Raw genomic sequence first — 27,344 nt, forward strand, 5'->3', positions numbered from 1 at the left:
AAGAATTCTTGTTGACTTCACTTGATTTGAAATTCTAAGATGAAACACAGTTTTAAAGTTGTTTTACTGATTTTGAATCACTAAGACATGATTTTCAGGCAGTGAAATTGCATCTGAATTTGTGTAAAGTTTTAGACATTTTCATGAGTGAGTTCCAAAATCAAATATTGCAGTTTTTTTTTTGAAACAGTAAGACCTTATCATTTCTTTTCAGACAGTGAAAAAGCATTTGATTGTGTGTGAAGTTTCAGACAATTTGACAAAAATGACATGACTCCCAAACGTATGTAAAATATAAAGTAAAATATTTTTTAAGCTGTGAATTCACAACTAGTCCCATAGAGGGATAAGCAAGAACAATTCATTTTTGTTTCAGGATGTTTTTATACCAAACTTTAAATAAAGATGATTCACAACTATGTCATATCAGAATGATTTGATATACCATTTTTCTTTATGCTAAATTCCGTCCTTCGGATGAGAGGTTAAACTGAGGTCCTGACTCTCTGTGGTCATTAAAAATCCCGGGATGTCTTTCGAAAAGAGTAGAGGTGTGACTCCGACATCCTGGCTAGATTGTAGAGTTGTGACGTTCGCGAACGAACCGATTCTTTTGAACGGCTCATAAACATGAACGATGGGAGCCGAGTCGCGACTGGAGAGGAGCCGTTCTTTCTATCGTTCTTTTTTCCTATGCGTGTTCATACAAATGAGCTCCGCCAGGAGACAGAACAGTTATAGGGGGAGGGGCGCACCCAGCGCAGGCCAACCCTTTATAGCGTGATGATATTAGTTATTAGTTGTGCATGCATTTACATTGCATTTTGTGTTTATTTAAAACTTATTTTAAAATCATTAAAAATGTTCTTTTGTGATACTGTACTTGTATAGAAATGTTTCACTAAAAGCTGTTTTCCACAGACATTCATTGCAGCCCACTTTGTTATTGTTCATTGACTTGAAGGGGCTGATGTCCTATTTGCAAAGTTTACAGTAGTAATAGTATGTAGTATGTAGACATTTCCATTTTATTTATTCTAATTTTATCTACTTAAAAAAAAAATAGTTTTCTATCAAAATGTTCTTGTGTGATAACAATGTTCTTGTGTGGAAGTGTTTGTAGTAAAAGCTGTTTTGCACAGAAATTCATTGCAGCCGGCTTTGTTTTTTATGTTTATTTGTGAGTAGGTATTGTATGAATAACATAAGTCAACGTAGTTTTACACACACACACACACACACACACACACACACACACTTTGTACTAAAGGTAAATCAAAATAATGATGTCACTGTCTAAGCAGAGGGATTTGTGCAACCCTATGGAATATAGTCGACACATGAGAAATGAGGTAATAATCAATATTTCAGAATAATTCAAACTCAGATATTGGTGTGTGATATCTGAGCTTTAATTATTTGACTACAAATCTCACCTCATAATACCTCCCAGTGATTATTTCCAGGATAAACTGAGATGCTCCCAAGCTGGCTTCTTAAAACTGACTAAATATTTAAAAAGAGCCAAAAGAGCCATTCTTTTGAACGGCTCTTTGAAAGGAACGGATCGCGAAGATCCGGATCCCCTCAAAGAGCCATAAATCCCATCACTACTAGATTGATTCGCCCATTGGACTCCGACCATCATGGCCTCCTAACAATCGGATATATCTGCTGATTGGCTGTATCACTCTGTCTCCTCTCCACCATAGACTCCACCAGTAAGCTGCTGGTGTGTGGTCGGTGGGTGTTCTGGCGCAATACGGCTGCCGTCGCATAATCCAGGTGGATGCTGCACACTGGTGGCGTATGCTGAGATACCCCCTGACAACGTAAAGCGCTTTGTGCGCCTAGAAAATTGCTATATAAATGTAAGGAATTATACTGCATCTAATTTGCATATTGCTGTGTTTTTGCAACATATAACACATCTTTGATCAAATAAAATTTATGATTTTTTTTGTGATTTTTGTGTTTTTATTGTTACTTATTTACCTCTAAAAGTACCAAATTTTTATGTAAAATTAGCTTGCTTTGTTATATATATAAAAAAAAATTCAGTAAATTCAGACAAAAAAAAAAAAAAAAGAAACGAAAGAAACATGACTTTGGTGACATCTAGTGGTATAGAAATATCAAACCATCAAAAATATCGAAAGCTACTAGTTATTAGCAGTAGTTTCCAATGGCTTTTTGTTTGCGTGTGTGTGTGAGAGAGAGCGAGAGAGTGTGATTGTTTGAGCAGCCTAAAATCTGACAGTACTATTTTAATGCCCAAAGACGGTAAATCTGGCCTTTAGTATCTCTGCAAAGCCTTGAATGTCTCTGTACAGTACATCTAGAGTTAAATTGTGGTATGTCCCCATATGAGGACACAGGGTTTTAGGTGGTTTATGTCTTCCTTTTGATTTTAAATATAATGTTGGTTCTGAATAGGTTTCATGTGGTTCACCTTAAAATCTTTATATTAAGAGCTTAACACTTCTGTATTGGCATAGTTTAATTCAGAATCACAATCAGCCACAATTCAGATATTTAGTGTGTCTTTATTAACATGTCAATCATTATCATTATTCATCTCAGTAGTGAAGAGGCACATAATTCGGGCAAAAATCACACCAATAACATATTTTCATACAGAATAAACAAACAGACATCTGTTTTTGCAGTGAAAAATTTAGAACATCACAGTCTATCCAGGCACAAAATTACAATCACACAATATTAAGGCAAATGCGAGTTCAGCTTCCAACATTAAGGAAGGCTCTCCAAATCTAAATGATTAAAAATGCACAGGGCTGTTGAAGCAAACTAAGGAAAAGTCTAGAAGTCTCTTTGGCTGGTTGAGTCACGGTTCCCTGCCAAAACTTCATCAGTTTAATTTCTCCGAAATTGGCGTGATTCCCACACACCTGGCTCACAGACTGGCCTCGCAACTCTCTACTGAAAGCTGCCTTTGTGTATCATCACAGCAGAACTCAACCGAGGGCATTCTTTGGTCTTCAATGGCCAACAAAAAGAAATGGGTCAACGCTCTATAATTAATAAATGATGAGCTACCCTTTCCAAACCCACATAATAAGCCAATCATGCTCTGCACCTTCTTTTTGAAGAACAGCTCCAAATGCCATAAAACACAAATTTCCTGAAGCTTCTAGGACCATATAAAATCAGTTGTTCCTTCACTAATTACAGTATAGCTATAGCATAGCTCATCATCCCAATGTAATACTCCTGAGTCAGGATATGTGCAAATATGCCTGGCATGGCCCCAAACAGCGCTACATTAATACAACAGCAGATGCTTTTCATGCTGTCTCAATGATATCATCCACGATATCGGTTTCTCGATCTGTCAAGTGGTTGATGAGGTCAGGAGATGCATGTTCTTGAGGACCACCTGCATTGATTTCAGGAGCCTCTGATTGCTTTTCCTTCCAGCAGCAATAGCAACGAAGACAGTCCTCGACGTTGTAGTGAAAAAGTCTGCGGCACGGATGGCAGAACTGATGGAAGATCAGCATGAAGATTACAGCCAGGCCGTAGCAGATGATAAGTTGCACCACCAGCAGTGGGGTGCATATGTATTCATAGAAGTCTGACTTGAAGTAGTACCACAATATCACGAGGGTCACATTCTCCATGAAGCGCAGCGTGTAGTAGATGGCCAACCTTCTCCAGCGAGGCTGTTTCTCCACCAGGTCGTGGTCAGCCAGGTCCAGCTGCACGGCAGACCAGCAGAAAATATTGATGCAGGCGTAGAGAAACGTGACCATGCAGAGCACCACGGTGGTGCTGAGTTTACTGAAGTTATTCTCTATGTTCTCAGGCAGTGATGCCTTCCTAACCCAGAATTCAACCCAAGGTTGGAAGAAGAAGATGAACAGGTTGGTCAGGCCCACCAGGACCACCCAGGCCGAGAGTGTTGTGCTGAAGAGCACTAAAGTAGTGATCCGTGTAGCGATCTCTAACCCTCTCCAGAGGATCATGCACAGATAGGCAGCAGGTTTCATTCGCACTTTGTAGTCATCATACTTGATCTGTATGGCCAGAACACTGCAAACTAAAGCTCCGTATACAATCGATATCATGGAAATGATCATCAGGGCAACTGTAAACACAAATGAAACATATACTAACAATGAAAAATATGGTCACATTTCATTTTTAGATCATCTTCTTATAAGAGTCAATATACATTTATGTACGGAGGAATATGAATAAACATTCAGGATTATTGGCATTACAAAAAATCTACTGTTATTTCTATAGTAAGTGCATGTAATGTGTAGCAGGCTTGCTGCATTATTCAATGGGGTCTTATTGTAAAGTGTTCCCAATATTACATTTGGTACTGGTAAAGAATTCAGACTTACGCCGTGTGTGAAGGACATATTTTTCCTGAATAGTGGCATAGAGCTGTAGAGTGAGCTGTGGAGTGGAGCCCAGGAAGGCCTGGATGACAGCTGTGCGCTTGAAGGCATTGCGGTGGATGGCTAGTTTGCGCTCTGAATGTCCGATCTCACATTCGAAGGCTGGGCCGAAGCCTCTGCCATGTTTCAGCTTGATCTTTCTTGAAATGGTAACATATGGTTCCTCATTTTTTCCCGCCTGACAGTAAACAACAAGAGCTTCAATGCACCTGAAAGGAAAAAGGAATCAGGCAGATAATAAGAAGCTGATTTTACGGTGGATGGAATGCATTTTGAGAAATATGGCACCTGATTTATTAACAAAACAAAACCAAAAGATTTAACATTTAATTCTAACATGCCTGACAAATTTGAGTAAACAAAACAGACTCATATACTTCATTTCCACAAGGGGGCAGCAAAATCTTAGCGATCAAACCAGTTTATCAGCTTAACAGCTTACTGAAATATGATAAGTGTGTAGTCAGTGCTTATTCTGGGTGAAAAATTCCCAACTTGTGTGTACATGTCCTGCATGAGCACAACGTCTCACTTTCAATTTGAATAAAGCATTGCCTTTAAATTGCAATCAAACTGACTTTACCAAATAAGTGAACATGTTTAACATCATTACAATTACAGAAAACAATTCAACACTGCTCAATATTGTTACAAAGTGGTTTGGTTTTATTTTACTGGAAGAGCTAAGTTGACACACCACAGCTCCAAAATTAGAACAATATTTATTTATGCTCTCACCACATGATCATCATTGTTTCAAGAGTGTGTAGGCTCGAAACATCACCTATGGTGTGAACATGAATAAATATGTTTCTATTTTTGGAGCTGTGGTTGGCCAGCTTTGCTCTTGTCTGACAGTGTTAGTGGTTGAGCGCGCATATTGAGATTTTGTCCTGCTGCTGGATGTGTACACTTTGATTTTATTTTACGCAACACTTTACGCAATGCTTTCATGTATTTGTATAAATTCAAAGATCTGGCTCACTAAATATGATCTGAAAACACAACAGCTATATTCTCTTAAAGGGATAGTTCACCCAAAAATGAAAACTCTGTCAGTTGATCACTGATCCAAATGTTATTGTTTTCCAGTATTTTTTTTTTTTTTTGTGATGGAACATAATAGAAGCTCTCTATATATACAGACAATTGCAACCAAAACTGTTTAGTTACCAACATTTTTCAAAATATTATCTTTTGGGTTCCACAGAAGAAAACATGTTGTACAGGTTTGAAGGTTGTACAGAGAGTGACTAAAAGATTAGTTTTGATTTGTGGGTGAACTGTGGATTTCAAGTGAATTCACACTAATTGTGTGATTATAATGTGTGAGTTTATTACATTTCTGTGTATGTGGTTGGCAGTGTGCACTTCTACTCAACTGCTTCATATAAAACATCAGGTGACAGATCACGTGATGCCTCAAATCAAACTCTAGCCTTAACTCTAAATGAACATAAACGACTTCCACACTTTTTATCACAGCAAATGTCACCTCTTTTGCTGTGAAACGAGAATGATGTTTTAAGCAAGAATTTCAACACTTTGCTGCACACTGCACAGCATGCGGAAGAGGCTGTTCCAGTCTGTGTGAGAGGCTGTGTTTATTCAACTAGAGGACCTAGAAATAATATAAAAACCAAGCTGTTTAAGACTTGTTTCTATGGCATAATATGCGCAACATCTACAAAGTGTGGGTCACTTGTAATCTCATAAAGTGAGTGCTGTCTGCCATTTTAGCCTGTGCTGCACAAAGAAACCAGAGCCTGCTATAAGGCTGTTATTCAGAGCTTGGTAAAATGATTACTTTAGACAGCCTTTGGTTTCTGCACAGCAACCACAGGCCCTGTTAGGAGATGATGAAGGTAGCTATTTTGATCTTGATATTTAATACTTGCCAAGTGGGGTTAATTTATCAGGATTCAACTTTTGTGTTTGCAGCACAAATTTGTTAAACCACAAAACCCTAACAAATTTGACAAAACCATTTAGTACTGTATGCCTAATACCAACAGGAAAAAAAAACATTCCCAGAAATCCACAGTCAAATAATTCTTCAATAGCTCTTCTCTCAAGAAATACAATAAATATGACTGAGTTTAGTAAGATAAGATATTTCCTCTTAACGGGTTAGTTCACCCAAAAATGAAAATTAGCCCATTTATAACTCACCTTGAATTCATCCTAGGTGTATATGACTTTATTCTTTCATACGAATCCAGTCAGAGTTATTTTTAAAAATTGTCTTTGATCTTTCAAGCTGTTTGATGCGACTCAGCAGGTGTTGCACTGCATCGGTTCATGAGAAGTTTAATAAATAGCATCCATTAAAAAATTAATTTCCCCGGAAATGCTTCCATTTTACATCAGTGAGTGCAAGCTAAATTATAGTGATTATTAAGTTTTGAATATGGATATTTTTCTTACAAATATGCATTGATTCGTTACAGGAGGCCTTTGAACACCCCACGGAGCTGTGTGAGACACTTTTTTTTTTAAATGGAAGTGCTCTTTGTTAAACTTCTCATGAACCGATGCAGTGCAACACTTGCTGAGTGGTGTCAAACAGCATCAAAGACAATTAAAAAAATCTTGACTGGATTCGTATGAAAGAATAAAGTCATATACACGTAGGATGACTTCAAGGTTGGTCATTCATGGGCTAATATTGATTTTTGGGTGAACTAACCCTTTAAAGAGAACGAGTTTATGACTCTGTGTCAGATATTTATAGAGGTGACCCTGACCTTCATCTCTTCTTACAATCTACTGACTGCTTACTGACCTCGGCACAGCATACCAAAGAAGGACCAGCACACTGCATTTCCTATTTCACCTCTTTTTTTTTTTTTTTGGGTTCATACTTGACAGAAAGAAGAGATACAGATGTGCCATGTTGTCTATAGTGTAAACAGTTAATCATAGGCCAACATTTTATAGAAATAAACTAAAAACCTTTGTCTCTGAATTTCAAGTTGATATGAAGCTATAGCAGATCTGAAGACTAAATCCCGAACAACATTCTATTTCTTTGGTAAGAAATTATAAGCAAATGCATTTTTTATATAAACAGCTTAGCACTTTGGCATAAGATGACTGTAAATATAAGTTTTAATTACCAAAAAAAGCAAGAACTGAACACTGCTGAGAATATGAATCTGTTGTTTACATTAGTTTTAATACTGACATTGATTTCTGCTGTACAACCAACAGCTTTAAAGATATTTGAATACTGCATGACCACAGCCTTATTATCTGTCCTTCTGTTGCATGCCCCATATTCCTGGATAACAGTATTTACGGAGTACCATTAATGACGGTAGACTGAGAAATTATTGTCATTTTGTTTATGTGTGGCGACACACACCCTTAGATTACAATTTCAAACAATAAGATAAGATTGAATCCTGCTGCGAATGTTTGGTTTTACTTTCATCTCCTAAACTCCAAACTCCACCTGGAATAACCCGGAAAACATGTCAATATTTTTACCAACAAGACCTCACACATTTTGAAATTTGAAACGTGAATGCCAGAAGCAAGGGGAGTACTGCATCAAAAATATTTTTTGGGAGACACCCAACATTTTCAGTTGTGGTTTGAACTCTGAAGATTCTTAAGAACACTGACTCATGTCATTTCATAATATACTGAAAGAGTACATTTAAAAGTACCAGCAGTTGTAGTTTTGTTATGTGTTGTGACTTGACATTTCGGAAAGTGGAAACTTCTGGGGGAAAGATCTACAGTATTTAAAAACTGAACACTCAAAACTGCCATTTACCAGTCAAAAGTGTGAATGCATCAATTAATTCTTGATAATTACTTTAGTTTTGTGATTTTTCCACATTTTAAGTATACTTCAAACGAAATCAAAGAACGAACTGATATGTTGCCATTTCGAACAAAATCAGGCCAAAATGAAGTTCGAAGTTCGAAACGGCAAACTTTCTGGGGGAGTTTGATTTGGCTTCTAAACACCTTTGAGTTTCTATGGGTCCGTAGCGGTTACGCAATCGGTGGGTGTGTTCTGAAACTCCATATTTGACGCGCAATTTTTTTTTCTCTATTCGTTCCTCATTTTGAGGTCATTAAGGAGAGCAACATCTCCTGAATACACTGGAGTGTCGAATAGCTGAGCTGCAAAAATGCTCACAGACAGACTTTAAAGATGTAGAGACAGTATTTCATTCCTAGAAAGAAATAGCAACAAAGCTTGTTGTTGACAACCTGGAGTTATGCGAAAAAGCGAAGCAGAGAAACATCCGAGACACGTTTTCCAAAGCCATGAAAAGAATACAAGGAAAGAGTAAAAATATGGTAGCAAGTACCAAATACATGTATCAAATAAATGTTACACCATACTGCTGCTGTTGTTCTTTCAATAAGTGAATTTAAAGGGTATACATTAAATGAAATGCCAAACGAATATACCTTTGTTTTTATCGAAACAATTTATCCAGTTTAATAAAATAAATGAACACTAATAAAATAAAGCAACAAACTGACTTTTCCACATCATGCTTAAGTTTTCAGACTGAGCCATTCACACTTCCCACAAAGGACTGATTATGGAATGGTTCTTTTGTATTGCAAACATGATACTTGACTCTGAACTGCTGCTAATCTTTATTCTTTTGTCCATAATATTCTGACCTTTGGGCCCCTTCTCACACCTAGATTGCATACACTTCATCGTTGTTTTGTTTAGGGGATACACGCGAGCATCATGACACATGTTTACATTAATCTACACCCCGCTGAGAGATCTTGTATCCAGCATGATCGCGTTCTCTGTGTGACGGTTATGCCGCGTTTCCACCGAAATTACCCGGAACATTTGTACCAGGAACTTTTTTTCCCAGGAACTTTTTTCCCCCCAGACCTGTTGCTTTCTGTGTTTCCACCGCGGTGTAAAGTACCGGGTAGATTAGGCAAATAGACTGGTGACGTAGGTCTGCGCGCGTTTCTCAATACAAAGTACCGCTGATTAAAAAAAAAAAAAAAAAAAGTACGCTGATTTTTGGACGTGCATCCTCGGTAGTTGGTTCAGACTTTGTGCATTCCTCTGGGGAGTGTGATGTCCGCGACGACGCAAGTCCAGTAAATCTATAAACAGCAGCGTACTTGATAACTTCAGTCTGCTCGTCCTGGCTAATGCAATTTTCCTTACTGTATATTTACAATAAAACGAAATATGATATCAAATACCACTGCCTCCTTTCGTTTTCATTTAAGCATAATAACAACTGCAGAAATGTACTTAGTTCAGGGAAATGTGTATACAGCCATTACAATGAAACGAAATATTATATAAATTCGCCTTTTTTATTTTCATTTTAACATATAGATAAATTGAATACAGACCAAAGAAAACCTGTTAGATTTACCCCGCAGCTGAATTATATGTTATGTTTAACCACTAAAGACACATCATAGCCAGCGGCACATATCAGAAGGTCTATCCCAGGAGAGGCTGCTCTCTGCGGATACATGAGGACTGAGCTCCCGCTGATCACGTGGAGCTCACCGTCGCAGAGATCGGCGAAACACATTTTTAAATAGGCGCTGTCTTTATAAATAAACCACAGATTTGAGTTTTAAACGACTACATTCTCACCTGAAATACTTTTAAAATTACATTTCATGACACAATAACAGTAATATTTTGAAAATGTTGATCCGAATAAATGGTGGTTGAACTCAACCAATGCTGCGTGAACTCAACCAATCAGCATGTTTAGCGCCAAAGTCCCGCCCCCGAAAGTTCCGGAACTTTAAAAAAGTACCACCTCGCCAGCAGGGACTTTCTGGGGGGCATTTTTTTACCCGGAACTTTTATTTAGTTCCTGGTTCCTGCGGTGGAAACACACCAAGTACCGGACCAAGTCCCTAGTTCCTGGGTAAAGTTCCTGCGGTGGAAACGCGGCTTTAGTCTGTGTGAATTGAATGCTTTAAACTTTAAACTCGTGATTTTAAATTATACTGCGCTTTATGCATTCGTCCACTGTCATATTCATGTCATTTCCTACCTTAAATATATAAAAACTTAATATTTTATTAGTAATATGCATTGCTAAGAACTTCATTTGGACAATTTTAAAGGTGTTTTTCTCAATGTTATGATTTTTTTGCACCCTCCGATAACAGATTTTCAAATAGTTTTATCTCAGCAAATATCCTAACAAACCAATGGAAAGCTTACTTATCCATCCATATCCATATCAAAATGGTCCAGGCTCACATTTTTATTTCATAACCATTTAAAATTTATCTATAGCTGAAAGATTGTATACGGTTGTTAAATGTCAGTTTTTATTGTAACAACTTAACTTACCTCATTGAATAGTGTGACAGCATGAACCCAGAACACACTACCACAAAAGGTAAATGTGTGTTCAATTAACTATCTTTCATTCTTGGTTAATAATGGTGGAAATCCTCTTTTTTGTATCCCAGACTGAAACTGACTTTTAAAAATAAACCTACCATGATAAACATTCACACAACGTGTGGCTAAACATGCTGAAGTATGTTGGCCATTATGTGTTTGTCAATATTGTGGTCATGTGATCATCAAGTGTCAGCTCCTTGAAGTTCATACCTTATAATAGGCCCCATCTGAAGCAGATGCATGAAGAGTACAAGGGGTCGGTCTCTCCCCAAATCCCGGTGCACGAAGGTCAGCGTGAGCTGGGTCAGAACCGACGGAACCAGCATGAATGTAATAGTCAGCCCCATCCACACTACGTGTTCAGTGTTATGGTACATGCTGCTGAGCACCGAGGCGCATATGAACTCCGCACAGTACAGGGCGGTGGTCCACAGCACGCTTAAGGGTGGGTGCACTTTACCGTGGTTGATCACCATTACCACGCCGTTCTCAGTCGGGTTCGCGGCGGACTCCTGCGCCACCACCTCCGTGATGTCATGCTTGGCCGGCTTGTTGCTGTCCATCTTCTATCGTTAACGTACCTCTTGTTCGCTTTATATGGCTCGATCCGCGCAGCGTTCATGCCACTGTTTGTGAAATGTCATCGTCGGTGATTCGGATCTCAAATCAACCGTCTGCGTGGTGCGTTTCATATGAACTCCGCTTACATGCACATTGCCACATATGCAGTTCTGTGAAGGAAAGTCACATGAGTATATAGTATGAAGTGATCTTCTGTGTTTTAAAGTATGCTACACGTACCCATCTAGATATTACGATTCCTCTAACGTCGATCAGGTAAACGGTTTCCTTTTCGCAGAAGGACTTTCAAAGGAATCATCTCAAAACAAAAAAAAGCCAGGTGTGCCCTGAGATGTCATGCAGTGTCTCAGACTGCTCTGTTCGAATCCCCCGGGTCCTTGTGCTCAGCGGTTGTGGTTAACCGAAGTTGATTCAATATTTCTTAACTATTGCCTTGTCCAAATACCAACACTTGCGGTCTCTGCACTTGATTAGTTGGCCACTTCTATGACGTACTTCCAAGTGTTCAAGTGAGGATGAAGACCACAAGTATGTGTCGAACTTTTCATCACCTTTGAAAAGGTGCCTTTGTTGGTGACTTTGAAAATGACACTTTGTTGTTTACATTACAGTATTGTAAAAATGCAAGTATTTTAGATTTAAATTTGCATTTTAAACTCAATTTCTAAATGTCTTTTCACTAGTCCCATAACATAACATAATTTTAATTTGTGGTGCTTCTAATTAAGTGATTATTAAAAGAAGTTCCAAATGTTGTAAAAATATAAATATACTATAATATTTGCATCAATAAAACGTGTAGCACTTTGTTTGACTTACAATTTATATGTAATATCTTATTATTATTGATATTTAACTTACATATTGCAAAGGTTTCCGTGACCTCCTGTGATCTTGAAAAAAAGTCTTACTATTTATTTCCAGAATATGATGCATGATGGGATACACACAGCCTTGAATTTAGTGTGTGTTAAGGGCAGTGCATCTTGGCATTCTTAAGATCTGGACAGTCTTGTGCACTTACTTCCTGTCGCACGCACGTGCTCTCAAGAGGCCAAGACTGCAAGTGTGAGTATTTGGAAGAAACATATTTTTGGAAGGTTGGCGAACTTGGCACCGATATCCTCGTGATGACGAGGCGTGCTTTCCAGCAGCAGACCGCGAGAACGAGGCACGTGGGCTCATGGCCGAGTTCGATTCCCCTCTTAAAGGGATAGTTCACCCATAGACCCAAGATATTTTAGATTTAGTCCGAGAGCTCTCAGTCTCTCCATTGAAACGGTGTGTACGGTATACTGTCCATGTCCAGAAAGGTAAGAAAAACATCATCAAAGTAGTCCATGTGACATCAGAGGGTCAGTTAGAATATTTTGAAGCATCGAAAATACATTTTGGTCCAAAAATAGCAAAAACGATGATTTTATTCATCATTGTCTTCTGTGTCTGTTGAGAGAGAGTTCAAAACAAAGCAGTTTGTGATATCCATTTCACGCACTAATCACTCGATGTAATCGGATCTTTTTGAACCAGTTCACCAAATCGTTCTGAATCGTTTTAAACGGTTCGCGTCTCCAATACGCATTAATCCACAAATGACTTAAGCTGTTATCTTTTTTAATGTGGCTGACACTCCCTCTGAGTTCAAACAAACCAATACCCCGGAGTAATTCATTTACTCAAACACTACACTGACTGAACAGGAAATCCGATTTTGTTTTGAGATTTTGAATTCATGTTTCAGTTTTGTGCAATATTATTTTAAATGCGTTTACATTTTTGATTTACGCTTATTATTTTTAGATCAATGACTGCACTGTTTGTTATTTAAAAAAAAAAACTGCATTTGTTTTTCGGTTTTGTGCGTTATTATTTTACATGTGTTTTTAAATATTTGATTTTTGCTTATTATTTTTCAGTCTGTGACTACAATACATTTGGCGGGATTCTAATCCCATAAACTAATACCGCTTGAATTTGTTTGCGGTGAACATTAGCAAAAAATGTAGAATTTAGATATATAATCACCTTATTGCAGCTTTGATGTTTTATAGAAGTCATGATACATTGGTGTAGCTTTTGAAATACATTAAACATGTGGTGTGTTTATTCTCACAATTGTACTAGTGGCTCTATTTAGTCATTACAATTCAAGAGAGAGCCTCCAATGCATCTGGAGTCCCACGGGCCTCAAATGGCCATAAACCAGCCTTGTAAATACTCACATTGCAAACAGCCATTGCCTATGGCAGCCGTATAGTAAAACACTAGCAATGGCTATTTGAAAACACCTGCATCTTTTATCAAGGGTTTTTTTTTTTTAAATCTAATGTTCAGTATAGAGATTTAGCATGTCAGCTGAATATCTTTACTACACGACGAGAGACCCACAGTAGTGCTGTTGCTGTTGCTCTGAATTCTCACCTCCACACGACTGATTGTTTCTAACTGAACTAGCCATGATCAGTAAACAAATGCATATGGCCTTCTCTGACTCAGTTCCACAGTTGTCAAGCGCTCAAATACCCAGTGAATCATAGGATGATGCAGTGATTAGTAAAATACATGAGCTTGTGGAATTCTTGGATCTTATATAATGTGGTATGTGCAGTTGTCCAGCCTGTGATTCATGGAATCGGGTGTATTATATGAGCCGCTGTAAGGACAGGCAACACACTGAGCTGTTTCCATTTGTGTCATGGCCAGCTGACAGGGCTGTGCCTGCACTCAAGGTTCCACATGAGTTTAGTCAGCAGATGAAGTAAGCGCCTGCCAGTAATTACTTAATCAGATCAGACTGCAGAGAAGTAAAGAGGATGTTGTGCCTTTGTTTTGTTTTGGCAGTTGCCTCACATCCGGTTTTAAGGGAAAGAAACTACCTTCAGTAAATTGATCTTATAGGGAATCAGTCGAATTGATAGATGTGGATGCATGCCTAAAGCGTTTTGTAATTCACTGGAAAAAGTTTTTTAAATTATTATTATTATTATTATTATTTAAATATAAATAAAGATTTTTTTGTAGTATGAGGAAAAATACTATTACAGTCTTTTTACTTTCGAAATGAATTTTATTTCCTGTTTCTCTGTAATTATTTGTGAAATTTACTTTGCAGTTTCTGAGTGAAATCTGTTTCACCATCAGATTTGTTTTCAGTATACATCCTAAAATGTCTGAACAGAAAAAACAAATGTCTTGAATTGGACCTCTGGTGGTCAAAAGTATGTCATACACTTCTCAGGAAACTCAGTTCTGCATCTCAGTGACTCTATCAGATGTAAACACTGTTCTCAACTGCATTTCTTAAATTCTGGAAAAAATGAAAAGCAGCTGATGTCCAATATTTGTTCATTTTAAATGTTTAAAGGTTGAGATTCAGTGCAGCTTGTGCGCTTAGACCAACCTTTGACTTGAAATCTTGTGACAGAGATAGACGCAGACTTTGATGTGAGCCCGAAACTGCATGTTATTATCATAATTACAGTCTACTTGCCATAAATTTAAGGTGCGGGAAAGATAAGATCACTGAAGTTTGGTCTTAAATTTACTGTTATGCAGTTATGCTCTTAAAATTATTATAACTGACAATGCCTCCGAAAAAGTTTATTTGCTACACTTATCATGGATATATATCACAAAATATGGTTAAGTAATTAAAAAAGACAGAAAAGTAAAGTTAATTGGTTTCATTTCTTTGCAAATTTTTGGCGGGAATTTTTTTTTAAATACATTTTTAATACTGTGTGCTTTTAAAATGTAATAAAAAAAAATAAGAACATTCAGGCTAAAAGCCCATTCACACTAAGAACAATACATAACTATAACAATATTTATATTGGTGTCTCACAATATGACTTTGTTTATTATAAGCAAGTGTAGCTGTTTAGTTGTCTAGTGCCTTAAATGCTTAAGTGCTTTAAAATCCGGTGGATCCTAATTGTCAATATTTGTATCATTCATCAACAGGAAAAAAAGTTTTCAAATGAATTCTTCTGAAAGTGATTCCAGTGATGTATCTGTCATTATAACTTTGGAATCAATTAAACTTTTTTCATTATCGTTATCGTCCTTGGTGTGAATGGGCCTTAACAAGTACTTGTTTTCTGAAGTGTTAAAATCAGCATGAACAAAAGTTGAGATCATCTTATATATCCCTAATGTGATATATACCGCTTCTCAAACAAGAAAAAATGTAGGGCGGAACTTGTTTTTGTCCATTAGGATTTAATTGGATCATTGTTGTCTGCTAATTGCTGTGATCTCATTTGAGTGACAGGTAACTGAACAGGATGGGTTATTGGCCAGCTCTCGTACCATCGATGCACATGTCATCAGAGAAGACATGTTACAAGGGAAGTGGAAGGGGAAGTGGAAGTTAATGTTTTTGATTAGAAATTAAGAGATGACTGAAAAAAATAGGGATGCGCACGGATTAATTATTTACAATACTGCAATATCACATAAAAATAAGATTGCTTATACTGTTGTGAATTAGCAAAAGCAATAGTCTTCTGAAGATGGAGATTTTAGAAGCACATACAAGTGAGCCTGCATCACTTGGATTATTTATCTGCAAGTCCTGGGTAAACAACAGGATGACGGCACACTATAATGCTCTACACAGTAATATGCATTAGACTGAGTAGTAGATCAAATGTTTCTCATTTACCAGTTGTCTATGGACTTACAACTAAAATTTAAGTATTTGTTAGGATGGTCACATATATTTAGATTATAATAACCTGGCAGATGTCTACATTTAGCCCAGTTAAACCATGCAGAATGGCAGCTGTCACCTGTCTCCCATAGGATTGGTTGTAAGGATGTGATGGCGTTCCTTCTAAGCTCCTCCCACATGAGGTGACAGGATTAGAGGAATAAGTAGCCCCCGATTAGTTTTTAGCAGACTTGTGCAAAATGTCTCTGGAGAGACAAACAAAAACGCATGGAGTCTGACATACTACTGTGAGTAATATTTTTTTATCGACTGAATATAAACTATATATGTGATATGACGTGCTGTATTATGTCTGCATGTGTCTGTATACTATATTAATGTATATTGTATATTAATGCTGTTTATGATCACATGTGATTGTGTAGAGAAGTACACCGAATATTATAGTGGTCTCCAAACACTGTATTATGTATGTTTGTATGTATTTAATAATCCACTCTAACATGTTGATGCTTTTTTAAATATGAAGTTAAGAACTTAAAGTTGTTGCATCCTTAATTATGTGTAAGGTGTCATTTGGAAAGTTTTGTTATGTAGAAAAAAATGTTTAAACATATTTGACATTTACAAACATAGAGAGTGTTTGCACGGTAGGCTACAGGAGTGCATGCTGCTTGGATAAAGGGGTCAGGTGTTCAAAACAAGAACAGTATAATTGACTCAGACTACTCTTTAAAGGCTTACGGGACTGAACAGATGTACAGTGATGGACCGAGCACTAAAATAGATAACAGTCCTACAACACAGACACCTGTACATGTAATTAGACTACATTGTGTCTGCGCTGGATGGGAAGCTGCTGAATATGAGCAGGTTTTGCCCTGGAAGAGCTTATTAGTTGGCTCAAAAACAAAGCCTAATCAGCTCTTTTGCAGTGTTTTGAAAAAACCATGACAGTTTAAGGATGATTCTTAAAAAGAGGACTAGTGGTTTTGTTTTATATTGTTTTTTTGTGATATAAAGTGTGTTTGCAGTCTTTTTTTTTTTTTTTTGCTGTTTTTTAATGCACCTTTATTTGGTTTTAAAATGAGGAGTTAAGAGTTAAGACTTTTCTTTTTGTTTGGCTGTGTTGTGTTGTCTTGTTTTGTTTGATCTATAAAAGTAAATGTTTAAAACATATTACAAATATCTTAAAATGTGTTTTTAAAAATAAATAAAATAATTTTAAATAATAATAAAATGCATTTAAAATGTGAATAAAACACTTAAAAACTAAATAATATGTTTATATGTTATATGTAATATGTTATTTTTAAAATTATAAATAAAAGTGAGGATGGCTTTTCCTGAAAACTGATCCTATATTTTAAAAATTTTTGTATTTGCTTTTCAAGCATTACAGGTATTATGGGAAAGGTGTGGGTGTCAGAAACTCAAGTAACTACTGAATCCTTAATGATTAAGGTTAATACCTGTGTGAGACACAACAGCTGGGGTTTAAATGTATTCCAAGGCCATGAGTACAAATGAGTGAGTATCCCCGTTATCTGCTCTCAGGTACGAGTTACGGAGACGATGGTGCTCTCCCTGGTTCTCTCCTCCTCAGGTCAACATGTTCAACCTCATGAGCAATTGCTGCAGCTGGGTCTCCAAACTCCAGCAGCCACTGAAGTACCTGTACAATCCTATCTGATTTTGTTATTGTTTTTGCTGATCAGAAAAGGTTGGCCTATTGTGAACAAATGCCACATATTCAATAACCCTGTTTGAAATTGTTTCTAGGAAGATCACAGTTCTAGTAGTTGGTTTGGACAAGGCTGGAAAAACATCTTGTGTCCGAGGGATGTTGAGAGGTAATTTGAATAAATGTTACAGTACATCAGTGAGAGATTTGCAAAACTGACTGCACTTTGTTGAGTTTTAATGCTATGATACCTTGTTCAGTGCCCCCTGGAGATGTAGGTCCCACTCATGGATGTGTCCGCACTGAATTAAGGGTGGAGAACTACTTGGTTAACATACTTGATATGGGAGGGGCTCCTGAGGTTCGGGGGGCTTGGAGAGAACATTACGGTGAAGCTCACGGCATCATCTTTGTGGTGGATTCCAGTGACAGACAACGAATGAAAGAGGTCAAAGAAGCTCTGGTGGACTTACTGAAGCATCCAAGAGTAGCAGGAAAACCTCTTCTTGTGTAAGATAGCCCTGTTTACAACTGCTTTTATTAAATCACCTTTCTGATGAAAATATATAAGTTTATAATTATAAATAAATTATTAAAAAACTATTATTTTCTTTGACAATGCTTTCTTTTTAAAATAAATATAAAATGCAGTTACAAATAGCGGTACCATCTTCAGTGTGTCTAATTAGGCAACTATTAGATTTTTGCCTGCACTTCAACTTATTTTGGCCATCTCTATCTTTATCTCATTACAGGCTGGCAAATAAACAGGACAAAATAAATGCTCTGCTGGGAAATGAACTCATTGAAGTACTCTCTCTAGAGAGGCTGGTCAACCAAAGCCGTTCCCTTTGCCACATCGTGAGTACTGTGAAACGATTGGGACATATTCAACACATAAGATAAACCTCCAGAGTAAAGGAACTGACAGTATGCCATGTTAACGTTTATGGCAACATTCTGACCAGTTACCAGTAGCTTTCATACAGTGTATTTTAAGCAGTTTGTACTTAATCTACAGGAGCCATGTTCGGCCTCAATGGACCTGCGTCGCTGGTCAGACAGAAAGACTCTGCGAGGTCTCAGATGGCTACTGCGAGCCGTGTGCCTGGACTACCCTGACCTGTGTGCCCGTGTGATGAGAGACGGGAGGCGAGCATTAGGGCCAGAAGAAAAAGAGAAGAGAGGAAAAATAGAGAAGAGCCGTAATAAATCTAAAGAGGAAAAGTAAGGGATGTGTTTATATAAAATAATATGTATTTACATAGGGCCGTCCTTAGCTGACTATTTTTAGCTCTTATTTGTATGATAATACATCTTGTCTTGCAGAACACGTACAAGCAAAACCGATATCCGTCAAGAACAGCACAATGAAACTTTGAGGAAAAATGGGACTCTAAATATTCTAAATAAGGTTAAATATCTTTATCATTGGATTTTTTTTACAAAACTGTACTGTTGACTTCACTTACTGATTTACTCTTTGGCGTTGTAGGAGAACTCTTTAAAAAAGAAACTAAGCAAAAAGAAGAAGGTGAAGGTTAAAATTACGAAGGAGAGTCCAAGCAGAGTAAATGAAGACGAGGTGGAGGAGACAGAAGGAAATGAAGCAGAACAGGACCACAACAGCCAGAAAGATAAAGCCAGCAGTGCATTACTGCCTCCCAAACGAAGGAAAATGAAACGCAAAGCCAAAGTAAAAGTAAAAGAGGAGAACTCATGTCTACCAGAATCTCCCAACAGTGAGGTCTCCAGACCCTCTAGAGGTATTGAAACTTTAGTGTCATTAAAACTGAAATACTGCATCCTATTTCTTTTCACGCTTTTAAACTATATATTCACAGGAAAAGAGGAAAGAATGCGAAAAAAGAAGACAGTTAAAGTAAAACGAAAGAACAAGATAAACACAGAGGAAGTTCCAGCAGCTTATACACAGCCTGCTGATCTTTCAAATACTTTTGGTAAGAATCAGTGGCCTCTATAACACTATTCCTTTTGATCATGGCTGCTCTTGGGGTAAAATTAGGCCTTGTGGGATGAATTTTTAGACACAATTGTATATAAACAAAATATTTATTGGCAATCATTTGATATTAAGACAATAAAAAAAACCAAAGCATTTGCTCAACACAGACAGCCCTGATCTGTAGAAAAGTAGAGACTAATTTGCCTGTTTCCTAATAGACCTTTACCGAAAAGCAATTTTGGCTCTCAAAGCCCGACAGGAACAGGACATGGCTTCGGGATAGTTATGAAAAAGAAGAATGAAGACCTATGAAGACTTGGATGGATGACATGCTGAACCATTTTACCCAAACAGAAGTCTGCTATCAATGTCTGCAAACAGAAGTTAATGTTTTTTAATGACTAGATTGTCGTAATTGATACCTTTGTAAATGTATACTTGTATTGCAATTGTATATGGACAAATGATTGAGAAATAATTATACTAAAAATGAGACACCATTCAAAAAGGTCTGTCGTGAAAAAAGACTGATAATGTCCTAAAAGATTTTTGTATTATAACTTACACACATAATCTAAGACAGTATATGATGAATCAGTCTGATAGATAATCAAGATGGTTTATCATTAAGTATATTACATTCACTGTATTTATCCTTGAGTCTGTTTCTACAGGTTTCAATAAGAAGATGCCTAAATTTTTTTGTGAATTTGTATATTAATTTTTATCTTTAAAAAAAAAAAAAAAAAAAAATATATATATATATATATATAAATCGTTTTTTTTTAGCCAATTTATACTTGTGTGCGTGTTTGTGTAATGGTTTTATGTGGAGAAGAAATTGCATGATGGGATACCTATTGCTCAAAATGATTGTCCCTGGTGTTTTCCCACCAAATAAATGAAAGAACTCTTGATCAAAACACCGGTTATTGTAATAAATTATTAAACAATTCGTTTTGAATAAGAACCAGTTGGCGCTCGCTAGTCGGTCTACTAACTGAAAAACCAAGAGAAATATTTGATTTGACCATTTGTACCATAGATAATTTAATGCCGTTTATATTTTTAAATAATTACTAATAAGCTAGCAATTTTCAGTTACCAAATAGTTGTCCAAACTAACGGAATACTTTTTTTGATAATATTGGGACATTTCCAATTTGCTGTTTCTGAACATCCTGCGTGTGGTGTAAGTTTGCTGACTCTGAGGCCTCCCCATAGACAGTAAGGGCCTCCCCTAGTGTTAGGAAAGAAGCACAGGCTGCAGTTGGCTGTATGTCTAGATGACATTGATCAGCCGCAGCGCCCTCTATTGGTGCTCCCTAGTACTGGAGCGGAATGACATGCAGCCATATTTGACTGTATTCATCAAGCCCTTCCCCCTTCAGCATCTTCAGCAGGACAGTAAACTGGAGCGGGACAACGGATGCCAATCGAAAGGAGACTTTACCGAAGATGGCCTCGCCAAGAACCGTAACAATTGTCGCCCTTTCCTTTGCACTGGGTCTGTTCTTTGTGTTCATGGGTACAATTAAACTCACACCGAGGTTAAGCAAAGATGCATATAGTGAAATGGTAAGTGACCGTCGCTTAGCAGCATCTATGTAAGCAAATGAAGCTTCAGCATGAGGCAACCGGCTTTGTTTTAGCAGGGGGTGCGAAAGTATCTGGCTCTTTTTGCATTTTTTTTTTGTGTGCATTTAATTCCATCCATAATCTTAGATATAAGAACGACATAATTTAAATCCTGATAATGAGTCGAATTATGTCAAACATAATTGGAGCAGCTGAACAGCGCATTTTATGCACAGCCGCAACATCGTTTCATTATCGCATGCATAGGTCAATTATGACATCACAATGCGCATCATCTGTATGATAAACAGAAGAAACGCTCTCAGATATGACGTGTGAAGATTATTTTGCAATATCGTTCTAAAACAATCATTTTAAAGCAGCTCATGATAAAGCAATGGCGCCGCTTTCCAGCAAATTCTATCTTCCATCTGCAGGTGCAGCAGTTGCTGTGCTGATGTCATAGACACATTCATATATATATACGTATGTGCGTGTGTGTACGTATATATATATATATATATATATATATATATATATATATATATATATATATATATATATACAATTCAATGTAATACAGTTGGGTCAATATGGGCATCTATCTATCTATCTATCTATCTATCTATCTATCTATCTATCTATCTATCTATCTATCTATCTATCTATCTATCTATCTATCTATCTATCTGTCTGTATAGTTACATGCGTAACATAAGTATTAATGTTAAACATTCTTGGCAAAAATATAAATGTAATGTTTCTGTTCACTTTCCAGAAAAAGGCGTACAAGAGTTATGCAAAGGCCCTTCCGGCATTGAAAAAAATCGGCATTTCTTCTGTACTTCTACGCAAGATTATTGGTACTCTTGAGGTGGGATGTGGAATTGTTCTGACCCTTGTGCCAGGGAGACCAAAAGACTTGGCCAACTTTATTCTGCTACTGGTTATGCTAGCAGTGCTTTTCTTCCACCAGCTGGTTGGGGATCCTCTAAAACGCTATGCTCATGCCCTAGTGTTTGGTATTTTGCTGACGTGTCGGCTGCTCATTGCTCGTCAGGGTGAGGACCGGCCTGAGAGGGAGGAGAGACGAGAAGAACAGATCACTGCCCAGGAAAAGAACAAAGTCAAAGTTTCTTAGCTCCACAATTTCAGAAAGAGCGCCTGACAGACGATCTGTTTCTCTGGATAGTAGAGAAGGTGCTCAGAAAAAAAGACAGTAGTCCCAAAAGGTGATTTATGTCCCACAGCTACATATCAGAAGCCTGAAAACCAGATCTTGTGTTACCTTTACCTCACGTCTCACCTGTAAAACTTCTTATATATATATATATATATATATATATATATATATATATATATATATATATATATATGAAGTTCTTATTTGAAATACAAATTTTCAGTTTGGACGATCACCATTGTGGCAACTGTTTTGGTTGTGGTTGTGCACCAAAAGATTAAACTACTGTAATTCCCTGTTGTATTTATTGTTATTATTATTTTGGCCCTGCATTAAAATATATATAAAATGTCACTTTTAAGATTATACTTTGATACAGGTTTCTTCAAATGTCAACAGTTTTTATGATTTATTTTTTACTTTTTGAACTAATCAATGAATACTATATAAATCTAGTTCTGTTTACATTGAGATGCTGTAAATTTTTTATTTAAATGTTCGAGTCAGATGGCAGACAGTAGCTTTTCTGTTGCTTTCATATCTGTTACAACCATCAAAACTGAAAACAGCACAGTTTGTTTAGGTACATGTACGTTCTGCATGTTATTATTCTTTTTTAATTTGCATATAATAGTATTTCTTTGTTCAAATATTTCATTTGATCAAAATATATTTTCTAGGTTGTCTCTCCAAAAACAGTCAAATAAAAATCATATCCTAGGATTCTTCTTATGGTTGTTTCTCCTTTTGATTCATAGAACTACCACATTGTTTTATTACTAAAATAGATTTTTTTTTTTTTTTATCGACTGTATTTTCTTTGGATAAATTTGTTCCTTTATACTGTTCCTGAAAGCCCAGCACTGCTCATTTGAGGTGTCTTACTAATTTTACATACTAAATTCAGCTTATGCATCACTACTGAAAGAGATGAATCAGGTGGTACAAATACGTGACACATTCTAAATGCACAGTACTGGAAGGAGTAGAATTGAGAAACTTGTCTTGAAATGTTTGGATATATACTGATAATTTGCTGTTTGTAACTGAGTAAAAATACCTAACGGAGAACATGACCTGTGTCTAAACTTTTACCAGAGTGCCCAGCTAGCACATGAACTGAATTGTGCATTCATTTACACAGAATACGTCATATTTGACTGAGGGGAAAAAAAAAAAACCTGATGTTTGTGCATGAAGATGCTGACAATAAAACCGCTATGCAGTTTATCATGCAGTTTGGTGATAGTATTAAAAACACTTGTGATTTTTATGTCTTGCTCACTTTTTACTAAACTTATTTAAATATGAATGGAATGAAAAATAGAAAGAAAGAAAATTCCAAAATAAATATTTGCAATATAGTGTGGATGCATAGTATTGTCTTAGTATGCATCATTTCATCACATAGTATTACTGTATTACAGTTCTTACCATTTAATACCAAACAAGCTATTTATCAAATATAGTCAACTCAGTTTCCTGATGGCTCAAAATTGGTCTGATATTCTGCTGTTATATAATTAATATTTTAATTCATTTTTCAACCCCCCCTTTCGCTCTCTCCAGTCCAGTAGGTGGCAGATAATCGCATTCCACGTTTGTTTGCCAACCACCATAAAATATCACATGAAGTACAAGAAAGCCATGAGTGGTAGCTTACCAGTAATACCTTGGAAATAATAGTAATAATTAAAGCTGCAAGCAGCGATGAACGGGCCCTCGCACCCGGGCTCACCGGCAGCGAGTGGCTTTAGTAAATAGGTGAGTGGTGAGAAATATGCATTTAAACTCATAAATATTAGTGGAATATATCAAAGTTATTCCATATATTTGCCAATCTTCCTGTTGCCAGCAGGTGGCGCTATCATTATAATGGAATATTGGCCTTCAGTTGTGTTCAGGGCAGGACTCTTATTGAACATGTGAAGTTTGGGGAAGATCGAACATTTTATGCCTGAGTTACAACAACTTCCTTTACTGTGGCGAGACAGCAAATTTTGTCATGACGCCATGGACACGCCCTTTAAAAAAAAAAAAAAGATCTCCATAATTTAGCATTTCACAGGCCTTTAGATTAGACTGACCACAAAAAAAAACATTAATGTAATTCTATTTCTAGGAGTAGTTTGTCGCAGCGTAAAACATGTCACTTACTGTTGCCAGCAGGTGGCGCTATGACTATAACTGAATATGGGCATGTAGATCTGTTAAGGGCAGAAGTCTTATCTAACATGTGAAGTTTGGGGCAGATTGGACATTGTATGTCTGAGTTACAGCAACTTCCTTTTTCATGGTGAAACATCGTAATTTGTCAGGCCGCCATGGACACGCCCTCTATCGAAACCTCAAGATCTTCGCAATTTAACATTGCAAAGGCCTTTAGATTTAACTGACCAAGTTTGGTGTTGATCGGAATAAATTTCTAGGAGGAGTTCGTTAAAGTACAACCCCTGAAAATGGCAAAAAAAACGCCAATTTTGCAGAGAAAATTCTAAATAACCGACTTCCTGTTGGGATTCGGATTTCGTACCAAGAGACTTTTTTGTAGGTATTGGTGTGTTACATTTGTGTACCGATTTTTGTAAATGCACGTGAAACATAGCTCGAGGTGCACTCCGTTGAAAATGTATAGGTGGCGCTATGGAGCCATTTCGCCACACCCAATGGAATATTGGCCTTCAGTTGTGTTCAGGCCAGGACTCTTATCAAACATGTGAAGTTTGGGGAAGATCAGACATTTTATGCCTGAGTTACAAATTTTATTCCCATGGCGAGACATCAAAATTTGTCACGTCGCCAAGGACACACCATTTATCGAAAACTCAAGATAATCACAATTCACTATCGCAAAGGCCTTTAGATTAAACTGACCATAACACAATTTAGATTTTATTAGATTTCTAGGAGTAGTTCATTGCAGCGTAAGGCATTCACTTCCTGTTGCCAGCAGGTGGCGCCATGACTATAACTAAATTTGGTAATGTTGATCTGTTCAGGTCAGGAGTTTTATCAAACATGTGAAGTTTGGTGCAGATTGGACATTTTTTGTCTAAGTTATGGCAACTTCATTTTTCATGGCGAAACATCGAAATTCGCCAAGCCGCCACAGACACGCCCTCAAACGAAAACTCTAGATCTTCGCAATTTAACATCGCAAAGGCCTTTAGATTACACTGACAAACTTTGGTGTTGATCTGAATAAATCTCTAGGAGGAGTTCGTTAAAGTACAACCCCCGGAAATGGCAAAAATGACAAAATTTCGGATGAGAAAAAAAATAATAACTGACTTCCTGTTGGGATTTGGATTTCGTACCAAGAGACTTTTTTGTAGATATTGGTGTGTTACATGTGTGTACCGATTTTCATACAAGTACGTGAAACGTAGCTCAAGATGCACTTCGTTGAAAATGTATAGGTGGCGCTGTCGAGCCATTTTGCCACACCCACCTTAGCAAACCATTGCATACCTAATATTTTTCCAGCTCTGACGTGTGTGCCAAGTTTCATGACTTTTCGAGAAAGTTTCAGAAAAATAATAATAATAATAATAATAAATATAGCTGCAAGCAGCGATGGCGGGCTCAAGCCACCAATGCCATCGCCACCCCGGTGGCATCAGGTAAACTGTGCGCAGCGGGCACATGCATTCACAATATCCCTCTGGCAGTGAGGTTTTAAAGGATACGGCAGTTAAAGGGTTAATCCGAATCATCTAGACATTAAAATCACATTTATATATATATATCCCATATATATATATATATATATATATATATATATATATATATATATATATATATATATATATATATATATATATATATATTAATCCCGGATTCTGGAAGATATATTCCTTAAACCATCGGACAAGAGGAGGTGGTGCTGGTCCTTCACGAGTCACTCTAATCTGTTCATAAAGCCTATATATAAAGTCTTAATATATAGTATTTCACAATACTTCATGATATTCTAATTAAATATTTTTTTTGGAATCTTAGATCTCTCAGAACCTGACAAATTGTAATTCTGAGACTCCAGGAAAGTGGCAGTTCTGTAAAATGTTGGCGCTGGAGACTAAATGCTCCCTGATAGTTTCACACCTAATTCAGTTAACACACACACACACACACACACATTACCCACAGTGAGAGAGGGACAGAGTGACATCAGATATATGATAGTTTTTTAATTTTCTATCATCAATATAGTGTTGTATAGTCATGAAACTATGCATATTTCCTCAGAATGACTGGTCTTCCATGTGTAAATTTTTTTGAAGTGTTTAGAAGCTGCACTTTAAAAAAATTAAAAGACATTTACTGGTTCCTTTTTTACTATTATTTCAAAAAATCACCACGACAAAACCATTCAAGCTATCCAAAATTCATTCGCACCTGTTCTGTAAGATTAATTCTTTAAACAGTGGTAAAAGAGGATGTGGTGGTGAACCTTCAAGAGTCACTCAAAACGTATCTGTCCATAAAGCCTATTAAGAATTATTCTTAATATACAGTTCACAATACTTCAGCTTGTTATTCTAATTAAGTGAGGGTCATTTTATCAGTAAAATACATAAAATTCATATTATTTTTCTCTGAAAGATTTCTATAAATGATTTAAATCATACTTGTTTCTACAATAATTATTTAAAAGTAATCCTATAGCTCCATCTGGTGGCCATTATTGGTACTAAGAATTGCAAGCTTGATTTATAAGTTATGATAGTTTTAATTTTATGCTGGCTCTTGAAAATGATAAAGCTATGAAACTTACTGTGCTTCCTTCAAATGATGACTTCTATTTATATAGACAAAAATTATGAAGAGTAAGAATGAAAAATGTTAA

General features: G+C 36.8%; 3 protein-coding genes across 4 annotated transcripts; 2 read left to right on the forward strand and 1 right to left on the reverse strand.

Moving 5' to 3' along the window:
- Positions 1 to 2,526: 2,526 nt before the first annotated feature.
- On the reverse strand, positions 2,527 to 11,829 carry LOC113114111 (membrane transport protein XK-like). Of its 2 annotated transcripts, XM_026280857.1 has the most exons (4): positions 11,629 to 11,829; positions 11,038 to 11,558; positions 4,377 to 4,642; positions 2,527 to 4,111 (listed from the first exon to the last, which is right to left on the reverse strand). In XM_026280857.1, exons 2-4 carry the CDS (start codon positions 11,388 to 11,390, stop codon positions 3,309 to 3,311), a joined length of 1,422 nt encoding a protein of 473 aa, XP_026136642.1. In that variant the 5' UTR covers positions 11,391 to 11,558; positions 11,629 to 11,829; the 3' UTR covers positions 2,527 to 3,308. The 2 variants fall into 2 exon arrangements, with proteins under 2 accessions (XP_026136642.1, XP_026136643.1); XM_026280858.1 differs by lacking the exon at positions 11,629 to 11,829 and having other exon boundaries at positions 11,038 to 11,620.
- A 3,923-nt stretch (positions 11,830 to 15,752) lies between these two features.
- On the forward strand, positions 15,753 to 20,426 carry LOC113114516 (ADP-ribosylation factor-like protein 13B). The gene is made up of 10 exons (XM_026281428.1): positions 15,753 to 16,371; positions 17,642 to 17,755; positions 17,867 to 17,937; positions 18,029 to 18,278; positions 18,524 to 18,629; positions 18,790 to 18,995; positions 19,098 to 19,182; positions 19,264 to 19,534; positions 19,613 to 19,729; positions 19,953 to 20,426. The coding sequence occupies exons 1-10, from the start codon at positions 16,352 to 16,354 to the stop codon at positions 20,015 to 20,017; spliced, it is 1,305 nt and encodes a 434-aa protein (XP_026137213.1). The 5' UTR covers positions 15,753 to 16,351; the 3' UTR covers positions 20,018 to 20,426.
- Positions 20,427 to 21,101: 675 nt separating this feature from the next.
- On the forward strand, positions 21,102 to 22,611 carry LOC113114517 (transmembrane protein 35A). Its single transcript, XM_026281429.1, has 2 exons — positions 21,102 to 21,312; positions 22,091 to 22,611. The coding sequence occupies exons 1-2, from the start codon at positions 21,193 to 21,195 to the stop codon at positions 22,451 to 22,453; spliced, it is 483 nt and encodes a 160-aa protein (XP_026137214.1). The 5' UTR covers positions 21,102 to 21,192; the 3' UTR covers positions 22,454 to 22,611.
- The last annotated feature ends 4,733 nt before the right edge of the window (positions 22,612 to 27,344 follow it).

The sequence above is a fragment of the Carassius auratus genome, chromosome 14 (assembly GCF_003368295.1).
Source record: "Carassius auratus strain Wakin chromosome 14, ASM336829v1, whole genome shotgun sequence".
Lineage (NCBI taxonomy): Eukaryota > Metazoa > Chordata > Actinopteri > Cypriniformes > Cyprinidae > Carassius > Carassius auratus.

Bases quoted from the DNA above. Each gene is read 5' to 3' on its own strand.
- LOC113114111 (XM_026280857.1), bottom strand. From the start codon at position 11,390: ATGGACAGCAACAAGCCGGCCAAGCATGACATCACGGAGGTGGTGGCG. The intron at 4,643-11,037 runs GTATGAACTTCA...TTTTCCTTTCAG, and splicing joins CAGATGGGGCCTATTATAAG to GTGCATTGAAGCTCTTGTTG. The intron at 4,112-4,376 runs GTAAGTCTGAAT...TTGTGTTTACAG, and splicing joins ATATGTCCTTCACACACGGC to TTGCCCTGATGATCATTTCC.
- LOC113114516 (XM_026281428.1), top strand. From the start codon at position 16,352: ATGGAGTCTGACATACTACT. The intron at 18,996-19,097 runs GTAAGGGATGTG...CTTGTCTTGCAG, and splicing joins AATAAATCTAAAGAGGAAAA to AACACGTACAAGCAAAACCG. The intron at 19,183-19,263 runs GTTAAATATCTT...TTGGCGTTGTAG, and splicing joins CTCTAAATATTCTAAATAAG to GAGAACTCTTTAAAAAAGAA.
- LOC113114517 (XM_026281429.1), top strand. From the start codon at position 21,193: ATGGCCTCGCCAAGAACCGTAACAATTGTCGCCCTTTCCTTTGCACTG. The intron at 21,313-22,090 runs GTAAGTGACCGT...TTCACTTTCCAG, and splicing joins AAGATGCATATAGTGAAATG to AAAAAGGCGTACAAGAGTTA.